The 12794-nt window shown below is 32.6% G+C and overlaps 1 protein-coding gene and 1 long non-coding RNA gene across 2 annotated transcripts in view; both read left to right on the top strand.

Annotated features, from left to right (window-relative positions):
- Window positions 1–1311: 1311 nt before the first annotated feature.
- Window positions 1312–8098, top strand: LOC105194201 (cyclin-dependent kinase-like 4). The gene is made up of 7 exons (XM_026136352.2): window positions 1312–1407; window positions 2814–3004; window positions 3268–3536; window positions 3763–3957; window positions 5451–5742; window positions 6624–6978; window positions 7467–8098. Exons 3-7 carry the CDS (start codon window positions 3369–3371, stop codon window positions 7774–7776), a joined length of 1320 nt encoding a protein of 439 aa, XP_025992137.1. The 5' UTR covers window positions 1312–1407; window positions 2814–3004; window positions 3268–3368; the 3' UTR covers window positions 7777–8098.
- Window positions 8099–8448: 350 nt separating this feature from the next.
- LOC113004102 overlaps window positions 8449–12794 on the top strand; it is a 58121-nt gene continuing 53775 nt past the window's right edge. The window contains exons 1-2 of the long non-coding RNA XR_003268839.2: window positions 8449–10046; window positions 10137–10217. This is a non-coding gene — a long non-coding RNA (uncharacterized LOC113004102). The remainder of the gene's footprint in view (window positions 10047–10136; window positions 10218–12794) is intronic.

The raw sequence follows: 12794 nt of genomic DNA, 5'->3' as shown, positions 1-12794 counted from the left end.
AATATGGCAAACCAAAATCCAATAAAATTTAGCATTTTGATTCGCTACATTTGTTATTTTAAATTTTAATTATAATATAATATTTGTGCTAATTATGTCTAAGAAAAGTTGGACATAAAAGGGTCCAGCATATTAAACACGCCATTTTTAATTTTGGAATTTTTTTTGGGAAGCGTTTTCTATCTTTTATTCTTAAAATGAAAAAGCTGCTATCTTTATTTTTATAGAAAATACACGGAAAAAATAATTTTGTTGCAGCATCTAAAAATGTAGCTAGATATATATAAAAAAATAAATTTTATATTATGCTATTAAAATAATTATGTAGGACGATCAAGCATATAAAAATGTTGCTTCAAACAATGTTGACATTTAGCAATCAAGTTAAAATATCATGTATAATTTTTTACAATAATTTAATATAATTATTTTCAGATCTGTATTTCAGCAAAATTGTTCTTTCTGTGAATGAATTTTTCAAGGATATATTGAGACATATGTGTACCAGGTACGAAAGAGTTAACTGCACAAATATATCTAAAATCAAGAAACTTTTTAGACTGTTACAGTAACATGTTCTATAAATTGTCATAACTGAAAATGATATGTGTTCTACCACGAACTGTATAAATAATTGCAACTGCACGCGATATGTGTACAGTCAATTTTATTGCACACGTCTAGGAACTCTTGAAAAGGTTGAATGTGCTGGAACGTACGAAACATTTTTCTATATTTCATCTGGCATTTTTACTACTTAATGTCGGAATCGCGTTTGTCGATTGGAGGACCGCTGGCTGTGCCTTCGGTACTTCGGTCACGATATCAAGGAAAGTCACCGAACTCATCTATAAATAAACTCCAATTGCTATTCGCGTGTATCGATTATACTCACCAAGTTGCGGCAACAAATCGCTTATGACGCGAATCGCCTTTGACACGATAGCGGGGAGAAGTTGCATTCGTCTGAACGATCGTTCAAATTGCTATCGATAGGATCGAGCCGAGGTAAGCCGTCCCGAAATTCTTGCTTTCACATTTCAACAGATTTCATTCTTTCGAATATTGCATTGTCTGACATAAAGTCGAGTCTTTACCCTGAAAGTACGTCCTGTTATGTTTCTCAGAATACAACGAAATAGACGATTAAAGGTCGTTCTTCATTTCTTCGTTTCAACTTCAAAATTGAAATTGCTAATTATCCCGGGAAAAATAATGCGCGGATATCACCAAAATTTATTGTAAAAAAAGACTTACTATTTACAGAGTTCAGCTTTCGTTCAAACTTCTGGTATATGGCGTTGTCGGTGATATTATAATAAAATGCCGACGGAATTTTAGACTTGCGCGCAGTACCAATTCCTTAGGTCTGATGCCTTTGATGCACATCGCTTTTATTCCTAAAAAGTAAGTTGGAGATATTATGATATTTTAAATCAGAATTTCGATCAATTGTATTTGCTTGTGAAAGATAATAAGTTGTGCAATCTTTTTGACGTATAAGATTGAGAAGTGCTGAGTATGTCTTTAATAATTAAGTTTGTTGTGTGAACTTTTGGACAGTCGAATTAACATTCGAGTTGAGAATTTTCTTACTTATTTATAGGAATTTCGTATGTTATCTAAAGTTTGCAATTTTTATTCCATTTTATACTATTCCGTCTTATTATCATATTGTTTGACCATCTTTATTTAGAAAATTCTGTAAAAACTTTCTGTTTATATTTGTATTAAAACTCAAAATATATATGTTTTCAAATGCAGCTCGAGACACATGTAGCAATTAGCTTTGATGTTACCACTGCTTGATGTACATTATCTTGAAATCTATATCCACATCTGTATCTATCTTTATCTCTTATTTTTACAATATCAATATAATTGACTTCTAATCTGACTTTTTCATAAACTTATATTAAAATTAGATTAATAATAACAAGCAAATAATAATCGATATGCATATGACATAGGATACATAAATATTAATATTAAAATATAAATAATAATATAAATATTAAATCAATAATATTAAATAAATTATCAATGAGATACTCAGTACTAAGAACAAATTGAAATAAATTCAATAGAAATATTTATTTTCAAGTAATATAAAAAAATAATATTTAATTTTAGTCTTATTATTTTCCATTTTATACTTTTAAAATAGAAAATAGTAAGGCTAAAGTTAAATAGAAAATAAATAAACATACAATGGAAATAGTTATTTATCCATAACATATCAAAATATAAAATGTTTTATTTCAAGTGAATTTAGTGAATGTGTATATATGTATATATGTATGTATGTGTGTGTAGCATCTATTAGTTGAAATAGAAAATAATAATAGAAATATTTATTTAAAGAGTGTATCTATGAAAAATATTATTTGAGCTAAATATTTTGTGTAGTAAATATAAAAAGAGCAAATAATATGTGTGCGTATGTGTGTGTGTGTACACACATATTATTTGCCCTTTTTATATTTACTACACAAAATATTTAGTTCAAATAATATTTTTCATAGATACACCCTTTAAATATTTCTATTATTATTTTCTATTTCAACTAATAGATACTACTATACACTGATACATTTTCAGACTTTGACATGAAATTGCGTTTCAGTTAATAATAATCAACGCGTACAAAAGCATTAAAACGAAAATTCGCGAAACATGCAATAACCCGCTCAAAACTCCTAACTGAATATGTTGATCTATATTTATCTAAATATCTATTTATTTTGTGTCACATTAACTTTACAGTAGTGTCCTTTCTTTTTGATGTTCCACCCCTCTCCCCTTTTAACCAGTTCACCTGTACTTTCATCGAGCGAGGACCACCCCTTACTAATTACCGGCAGATCGATAATCATCGATGAGGGCCGTGCACGAGGTTCTTCGGAGCAGTCCAGGCTCGTCGGCGAGCGAAGCAACATTAGGAGTTGCGGCTCCTTCGATCGTATCAAACGTACAAAACACCGTGACGTTATCGCATCTACTTGTTCGTATATCTTTAGTTCGCAATATATTTTGAGTATTTCTCGTAAAATGACATTAAGGTGATGAATTTGGCCGAAAATTGATTGTAGTTCATTCATGCAAAATTCTACAGATTTAATATCGCCATTTAAAAAGTAAAACATTACAAAATTGATTTAGCCTATTACTGAAAAGTTACTGAAAAGTAATTTCAATTACGGCGTAAATAATAGACTAATCATTATCCATTCGGTATTATAATTAACTGATACATATGGTTTTTAGTGCGTAAATCCTGACGGGCACAAACAAGTTTTTTTTTTACGATTTTTCACTGAATCGTAAAAAAGTTCGTGAAATTTCTCGCCGCCGATCTTGCGGGTAAAATGGAAAAATATGAAAATATCGAGATAGTAGGTGAGGGAAGCTACGGACTCGTGATGAAGTGCAGACATCGCGAAACCGGACAGATAGTAGCGATAAAAAAGTTTTTAGAGACGGAGGAAGACGTCCAGGTGCGAAAAATGGCGTTTCGTGAAATAAGAATGTTAAAGGTACTAAGATTGTAATATTGTTAAAGACTAATTTGTAATAAAATTATTTTATTACAAATAATTTATATTTTAATAACTGTATATTTTATTTTGTAATAAAATATTTATACTTTTAAAATGTTTATTCGATCGTTTATTTGATAAGTGAAATGTTTTATTTCTTGATATTACGAATCGTTTATAACTTAAGACAACACATTGCTTCATATTAAACGGCATTATCTAGAAATTACGTCATGAGAATCTGGTGAACATGATCGAGGTGTTTCGCCGAAGAAAGCGACTGTATCTCGTGTTCGAGTATCTCGATCACACCGTGTTGGATGAATTAGAAGAAAATGAAAATGGTCTCGACTGGGAGAAATCGAGACGATATATTTTCCAAATACTTCGCGGCTTAGACTTCTGTCACAATCACAAAGTAAGCAAAATCTCTGATTTTAAAATTATAGTTTTACATTATAAGGAAGAATCTTCTCTCTCTCTGATAACTTCAATTGTTTTGACATCTTATTGTATCGTATTTTAAGATTTTTCAAAGTTATTACAAAAATATGTACGTATTACTGTTATAATATAACAAAAGTATGATATTGTTCACTAAAAATTGCTATTTGTATTTTAATTCTGTTTTATTACATAAAACAATATAGAAGAATTTGCATAATACAATGCTTTCTGCAATTTTGCCAATAAATATTACGTTTTCATATAATTTAATTCTTCAAATAGTCACAAGAGATAATTTATTGAAAAAAATACTGTTTTATAATAAATGATATTTCACGGTAAAATTTAAAATTTATTTATGCATATATACGTAAAAAATAGAAAATATGTATGCGTGTGAATGTCGATGTACTTTCGTTTATCAGCAACCTTTGGCAATACCTACGCCAACATACGCCTTCGTTATGGTAAAGTTCACGGCCGTGACGCTTAAATTCTAAGCCGCAGTAAGCTGCGCTTGTATAGTAACACGCGACGACCGGATACTTAATGAATGATAGCATTGTAACAAACGAGGGTAATGGTTGGTATTTAGCCGGGCTCGACTCGTAAAGTTCTAGCGTACGGAAATCATTACGCGTTTTCTCATTTGCAATCGCAATTAAATGAAGAATCCACAAACGATGTACAATCTGCATTTTATCGTATAATTTCATTCTTTTTCCTCAAATGATTCCCCTTGTTTTGATTCTTCTGTGATTTTAGAAATTTCTGTTAAAGGTTTCTTCAGCCACTTCCGTAGCAAAATTCGGATTCATTCTGTCAGTCTCGTTAAGTTTAATAATGAACTTTGAATCTCGTAGAGTGAAAAATTCCACAATTTTCACTCTTTTACACCAATGTATAGCTTAACTTTAAACTCGGTTTAACTTGCTTTTATACCCAGAGAAAAATTATTATTTAAATTATTATTTAAATTAATGAAATTGTTTCTTTAACTTGGTTTTTTAAGTTGAATTGAAAATACCTTTGCAGAAATTAAAAATTTAAAAATTTATTCCAAGAAATGACATTATTAATCTTTTTAAAATAAATTATTTGTTTAATTTAAAGAATATACTGACAAAAATGTAAGAAATAATTAGTTGTTTTAGTTTTAAAAATATATTTCTTTCATAAAAAAAAAATTTGCGTTGCATAACTAATTAATTCTAATAAAAAGAATAAAAATTTCTTCGAATTAAAAAAACTTCTTTAACTATATAGCAATGCACAAATTTCTTTGAATCAAATGTTTTTTTCAAAGAAATCTTTCTCTGAGTGTCTTTTTCTAAAAAAATTTAATTAAAAGTTAAGCCACATTGGTGCAAATGGTAACATTTAATTCTACGAGATTTAAAGAGAATGTTTTATTTTTATTTGTCTGGTTTAAAAAAGAGATAGAAAAGATTGTCTTTTTTATAGATTATGCATCGCGATGTGAAGCCCGAGAACGTGCTGGTATCACCGAACGGCGTGATCAAGCTCTGCGATTTCGGTTTCGCACGTTACGTCACCGGACCCAATGAGTCCTGTACCGATTACGTGGCAACGAGGTGGTATCGCGCGCCAGAGCTCCTCGTCGGCGATTCCAGATACGGTAGAGAGATCGATATCTGGGCGGTCGGATGCATCTACGCCGAGATGGTCACCGGCCAGCCGCTCTTTCCCGGCGACAGCGACGTCGATCAGCTGTACCGCATCACGAAGGTCCTTGGTGAGTTGGAGACGAAGACAGATAATCATCAGTGAAGGAATTTTGTTAGATGACCGTGGAATCAATTAAATACTTTAATCTCAGAAATAACTAACATTTCTTGTAATAATTAATTTGAAAAACGTATAAAAATAATTAATTTGAAAAACGTATAAAAAAGAAGCGCATTTCATATATTAATAAGATTTTTATAAATGGCATCAGTGGGTCTTCACTTTTTTTTCAATCAACAGATAATGTTTTTTAAATGTTTCTTTTTTTTAATCATAAACTTTAAATTATTATATTATAATTATTATAATGAAGAATAAATATTTAAAAAAATTTAAGAAAACACTGATGAGTGGATCGTGATCTCACATGGAAAGAACAATTTTACTGAAATGCAGATCTGAAAATAATTATGTTAAATCATTCAAAAAATTGTATAGAATGTTAACTTGTTTGATGGAATGTCAAAACTGCAGCAATATTATCACGCTTTGATGTTCCACATAATTATTTTGATGGCCTAACATAAAATTATTTTCTGATCTGTATCTAGTTAAATTTTTAGATTCTAGAATAAAATTATTTTTTCTCGTAGAATTTCTTAATAGATACTTAATTTTAAAATAGATATTCAGAAAAAAATTACTAAATTTTAATAAATATTTGTTTAAATATTTGTAATGAAGAAATATTTACTTATTTAATAAAATGTTTATACGTACATGTTTATTCAATAAAAAAATGATAGTTAAACTATATTAATGATTCTTGTACTAAATAAATATTTACATTTAGTAAATATTTCCCTTTAATTTAGTTTTTCACTAAATGCGAGTTACTTGTTTATCTCTATTAAGTGCTCATACCTGGCAACATACTGTCAAAAACAGGTCCTCTTTCTGGCAAGCAGTCAGTGAACGGTAGCGGCAAACGGATATTTCTACTCCGGCATGCAAAACCCGACGAGATTGTTAGCTCAATGCGATCCACGGGCTTCCGAAGTCTCTTTCCAACGTGGACTCCGAAGGCGATCGACTTTCTGACTCAGTGTCTTCGTATGGATCCCACTGTCAGACCAAAGTGCCTTGTATTGTTGCAGCATCCGTTTTTTTTACATGACGGTTTCGCCGACAGATTCCTCGGCGAGCTGCATCGACTTGTCACGAAAGAATCCGCGATGAATCTGCTCGGGGCCAAAAGGGCGGAAACGACGTCCTCCAGAATCTGTCGCAGTAGCACCGGCAGGTTTGCTTAATGACAATTTGATCTAATTCAATAATAAGTTATTTAGTTTACATGTGACGAATTGAAAAATAGTGAAGTTATTAGTTATCGATTATCCATCACATGAAAATACAAATGCTTAGCTCTTATATTTTTTGTTCAGTTTAATTGTTCCACTCATGAGTGGCCATAAATCCCATCCCTTTTAATATATATAAAAAATAGAACATTTTTTTTGATAAGTTTTTTTCCAAATATAAGAAAATAAATATATCTTTTTTCTATTTTTTTTATAGTAATAGATAGTATAAAGTTTTTTATTGGTGTAGTTCATTTTACCTAAACATAGTACTTGATGAGTTTTTGTTAGGTGCGTTCGGAAGTACCCTATGTCATTAAATCGTAACAGATAAAATTTAAGAATACATAAAATGAATGTAAAGATTTTATAGATTTTACCTTGTCTTTTTTCCATTATTACAAATAATTTGCATTTATCGTTTTTTTAGATGGCAGATGACATTAATCAAAGAGAGGCAAGCGGCGAATAACAACACAGAATCTGAAGCCACGGAGAGCGAGAATTCTCCAGGAGATCATGTTAATGCGAATGCCGCGAATAAGCTACAAATAAACAGGCCGCGCGAATTGCGCTACTTCGGACCAGTCTCAGTAATACCCAACACCACATATATTCGACGGCTGGAGCACAAAGGGCTTCTGATCCCTGAATCAAAGGGCTGTATCTTGCCAGCTTTAACGTCGAAGACGAACGCCAAGAGGAAGAAGCTCGATCTGCCTGGCCTGAAAAATCGTTGATCGTGCTCAATAAATAGCATACTTCTTTTTTGTAATGTTAATGTCGAGGAAAGAGCGAGAGAACTGTACAAAGAAACTATTGTATATGTGCGAGACATGGCGCGCGTGTACATAATTTATATTTTACACACTCTGTAAATGCATGAATGTAAATGTAAAATGTCGATTAGTGTGTTTGTAAGGTACGATTTATTGGGTCTATAAAGAAACAATAAATACTGAGAATGTTTATTCCTTTCATTTTATATCGAATCTATATGAAAATATGATTGCAGTTACTATAATTCAACTATTATTTTAGTTTCAACTGAAATTTTATTTAGTAAAAACAGATGAATTTGTAGAGGTCTCTCATTACTCTACCACTTTCAGCAGTTCTCTCATTTCTTTTAGTGTTTTTTTTTATTGTTTACTAGCGTACTCACTCTGTGCACAATAAAAACATATTAGATATTAGAAATAAGAATTAAAATTTTAGAATCAGTTTTCTGAATGAATAAATGTAACACATAATGAATGCGAATAAGATGTAAAACATTAATATGCCATATGCAAGATACGATCGTTATAATTTATTAATTTATATTATACTATAGTGATCATAAAGAAAACTGTTTCTAAAATTTTTATTGCTATTCCTAGCATGTAATATTCCTTTATTGTGCAGAGCACATTTGCAGAGGACATTTGACCCGACTGCCCATAGCCGTTCACGTAAACACACAATAGACGAAGACGAAACGACTCGGTCTCGTTCAATTTTCTAACATGAGCTAACTAAAATTGCACGACGACGACTAATCGTCGTTTTACTCGAACATTTCAACTACGCAGATCACGTAACATCTTGAGATATGCAAGCAAATACGCGCGCACGGAAATTGGACTTGTTGCGACAAACACACCGCACTTTACGAAGACGTACACGCGATCTTTACGACACACGATACTCACGTACCATTCAGTTCACTTCGGTCAAATGGTACTTGTCCCTCTAACATAACGCGGGGGCAATACGATCATAATCAAAGGTTCAAGATGACTTTTTCCAAAGTCATTCAACAAAGCACACGGAACGACGGTAGTCGTCCCGGCGGCCGATCGTGATACAACCGACAGGCACAAAAATATATCAGTAACAGACGGCCCCAAACGGACTCGACCCTCACGTACCTCTCAACACCGTCCGTGATAACATTCGGTATTTCCGTCATTGTATTTTCGCACGATTCAAACTTTAAACATACGAGAAGCACGTAGCGGTCAACTCAAGTTCAACTACCGGCGGATCAAAATTGAACATGGCGATGAGGGATGGCGGCACCACTAGCGGTGGCGCAGTAGCGATGGCAGCGCATGCGCGGCCGCCTCCCGTACCAATTGCCTGCTGCGCCATCGCCAGTGCTGCTGCCGCCGCCGCCCACCGTCGCCGTCGCGGGCGCTATTGTCGTCATTGCCGCCATTCTCATCGCCATGTTCAATTTTGATCAGCCGGTAGTCGGACGCTACGTGCTTGACGTGTTTCTTGTATGTCTAGAATGCGAATTGTGCGGAAATACAGTAGCGAGAGTGTCGAGCATTGTCGCGAACGGTACTGAGTGGTACGCAAACGAGTGTCGTGTGTCGAAATACGTAATCGTGCATACGTCTTCGGTAGCGTCTGCTTGTCGCGACGCAACAAGTGCAGTCTCGCTGCGCGCGTATTCGCCCGAATATCTCGAGAGGTTGTGCGTTATGCAGTGGAGTTGGAAATTGTCGGGTTAAACACAGTTAGTCGTCGTCGTTTTCCAACGTGAAGGGAAGAAGGTAGTCTGTGCAGCCTGTTTAGCTAAAAAGAGCAGGCTTTCTGTCTCGAGCCATGCCATATGACGTCGCGTGACGTCACTTTGGTCTCTTTGGTCGCTTTCTCTTTGCCGCGCCATGTTTACTTTTAATTCGTTGTCAGGACGTTCCGTGTTTATCGCGTTGTTAAAATTGTGCATAGATACGGCGTTGAAAGTACCGAATATAGTATCGGATAGTCGTCTCAATTCGCAAGTTAGTCTGACGCGTAATTGTCTTCGTAGATGCTTCTCATTCATGCAATTCTAACATCGGTTGCGTCGCGGTAAGTTACGCACGCGTTTTGCGTTCGTACGTGACATTATTTGCGCAATGTTCGGGAGTGTTCAAAAATATCGGGCGATCAGCATTAATGTGCGGTTCAGCAGAACGAAATGTCGCGACATCGGAATTCAGCAAGAAGACCGTATCCGTGGAGAGGCAATTTGGTAAGTGTTATTTTATTAAATGATATTTTTCTCGAGTATTTTTGCATTTATTTTTTCGCAATTTGAGTTCATTATCCATAAATTCCGTAGGTAATTCCTGTGGATGGTCCAAGAGTGAGGTGGATTAAATAGAGACAAAGAAAACGCGCGCGAATAATTGATCTGCTGTCGGTAAGTATTATTTTATTAAATGATATTTTCTTTGCGTATTTTTACGTTTATATTTTCACAATTTGAGCTCAATATCCATAAATCCTGTAAGTAATTCCTGTAGATAGTCTAAGAATGAGGTGGATTAAATAGACAAAGACGTCAGATTGGTTATTCGTTTTTATCTATTTAACTTGCTTCTGACACACTGTTAGCAGACTAATTTATAAACTGCAGTTGCAAGAAGAATTTGCTCCACTAGCTCAATTTCTGCAGCAATTATCTGCAAACAGTTTATTTCCACAAACAGTACATGAATCTTGCAAGCAGACTGCTGGCAGACTGCCAACAAGGTATAAGTATTGATAATAATTGTTGAAAATATCTGACTTAATTCTGCCGCAATAAACTGTACTTAGACAATTTACTCTGCAGAAAATGCTACTAGAGTATATAAACGATAATCAATGATTCACAGAAGATTTCCGATTTTATCAGAAATAGTGAAAATTATATTCCTTCTTTTATTTTTAATATTATATTTTTATTTTACCAATACTAAAGTTAGCTATATCGACAACCTTATAATTTAATTGTACTTCTTTCTGTATTACGTTATTCAATTTATAATAATTTACATTGTTTAAATTGTCTATGTGAAAGATTTGTGCAAACAATATTACGTAAACAATACGTAAATAATCCATAAAATCTTGAAATTTACGGCACAACTTTTGCACTAAGAGAAAAAATATTGTAAAACAAAAAAATTCTATTTAATAAAAAAAAATATGTGCTCAGTTGATAATTAAGTTTATTTACTTGCAGTCGGGTTAAAAATGTTTTAATTGAAATATTTATGCAAATAAAATGTAAATGAAAAAATTTTTAATTAAGTAATCTATTTTTGCAGTTCTAGAAAATATTTACTGTTGACTTTTTATATTCAAGATGATCACACTTTTTAATCTAAGAAAACAATTTAATTAAGTTTAATAATATTTTTAGCTTATTTGTAAAATCATTGTATAAATGTAGACAATGTAAAAATACAAAATTATATACTAAGATAAAATATCGGTTATTCAAAAATTACTCAAAAATAAATATTTTTTTTAAACTGAACAAATGTTTGCATCAAAATATATGGTGTTATTGTATGTATCTTTTTCATAAAAAAAAATTTCTCTCAGTGTTCTAGCACAAAATTACCTACTGGATATTACCTACTGGTTTTATAGATATTGACTACGTTGTTCAATATTCACATTTTATGGACATGGATGCGTTCCAACGTAATTAATTTACAGCTAAATTACGTTCGTGGTAGTTCTCAGGCTTTTCTCTACAAATCGCGAAATACAAAAATTTATTTTTTTTTTCGTACACCGTTTCGTACGCGTTAATTCTTCATGAAGTTTATAGCGTTTTAACAATCTAGCGCGTGCGTAATACCATTTGTGAAAGAATGCCACGCGTACTTCTTGCACTCGTAATATAATTCGACAGGTTTCGCACGAAAAATAAAGACTTAGAATGTAAATCTCGGAATTATCTCAGAATTAATCGTTTTCACGTTGAATTATGCACATTAAATATTTATAATATCAAATTAACTCGTATGTTTTATATGAGAAATAATTCTGAAAGGGGGAGGGGGGAGCGCTTATTGGCAATATAATAAGAAGTATATTTATTTACAATTAATATTTAACGGATTACACATTCGAAAGAAATAATTTAATTGTCTATCTATTCTTTAAATATAATTTTATAGGTGAATTAAATATCAAATGTTGATTAATAATCATATCTAGTATAAAATATCAATCATTTGATATTTAAAAACAATTTAGTATTAAACGCACTATTTGCGCGAAGAGGATGAATGATATTGACATTTTTATTGAAATAAAACGACGTGAGAAAAGTAAAATAGATTCTCGAAGAAAGTTTATGCAGATTTATATATTTTTATATTAATAGTAAAGGTGCTCGAAATTATTTTCGAATTATAAAATGACTTACGCGATATCTTATGCTAATAATTATACAAATCAATTATAAGCGAACTGTTGATTGGTAATTTATTTACAAATTATTGCCGTGAGTTGAATCGCACCGTCAGAGAAAGAATGAACAGAAAGGCTCGAACAACTCTTCAATTATCTTTATTGTCGTCTGTGACTCAAGATTCGGCAGTTGTGTAATACGCCTATATTAAATTTACTTTTATGGGAAGATTAAAAACATGGAGAAAGTCTCTCTGTCTGTGATGCGCATAAAACAAAAAAGTGGACAGCGTAAACTTATCGATAAGAAGGATGATATTCGAAAGGAATCGGGCAATCTTTTCTTTCTTTTTTTTTCTTTTTTTTTAAGGAATCAACAACTTGCAACCATCTGACATATTTAAGGGGTTTTTATTTCGGAATTGCATCCATTTTTGAAATATATAATTAATATCTCGCAACGGACGCGTTGACCCTGCAGCAAATGCGACGGGAAGAAAGAAGGAATCTTCGCCGAACGCGAAAAAATCACCGACACACATTTTTTTTGTTTCTCTCTTTTTTTTCTCCCCGGCTGACGCCCGTG

This window comes from Solenopsis invicta, chromosome 6, assembly GCF_016802725.1.
Source record: "Solenopsis invicta isolate M01_SB chromosome 6, UNIL_Sinv_3.0, whole genome shotgun sequence".
Classification (NCBI taxonomy): domain Eukaryota; kingdom Metazoa; phylum Arthropoda; class Insecta; order Hymenoptera; family Formicidae; genus Solenopsis; species Solenopsis invicta.
Note: the sequence above shows the minus strand (reverse complement) of the source record. Positions and strands in the feature narration are given on the sequence as shown.

What these genes read in the sequence shown, in the direction of transcription:
- LOC105194201 (XM_026136352.2), top strand. Translation starts at nt 3,369, where the DNA reads ATGGAAAAATATGAAAATATCGAGATAGTAGGTGAGGGAAGCTACGGA. An exon ending in ACTTCTGTCACAATCACAAA is followed by an intron (nt 3,958 to 5,450) that starts GTAAGCAAAATC and finishes TCTTTTTTATAG; the next exon opens with ATTATGCATCGCGATGTGAA. An exon ending in CCGCATCACGAAGGTCCTTG is followed by an intron (nt 5,743 to 6,623) that starts GTGAGTTGGAGA and finishes TGTCAAAAACAG; the next exon opens with GTCCTCTTTCTGGCAAGCAG.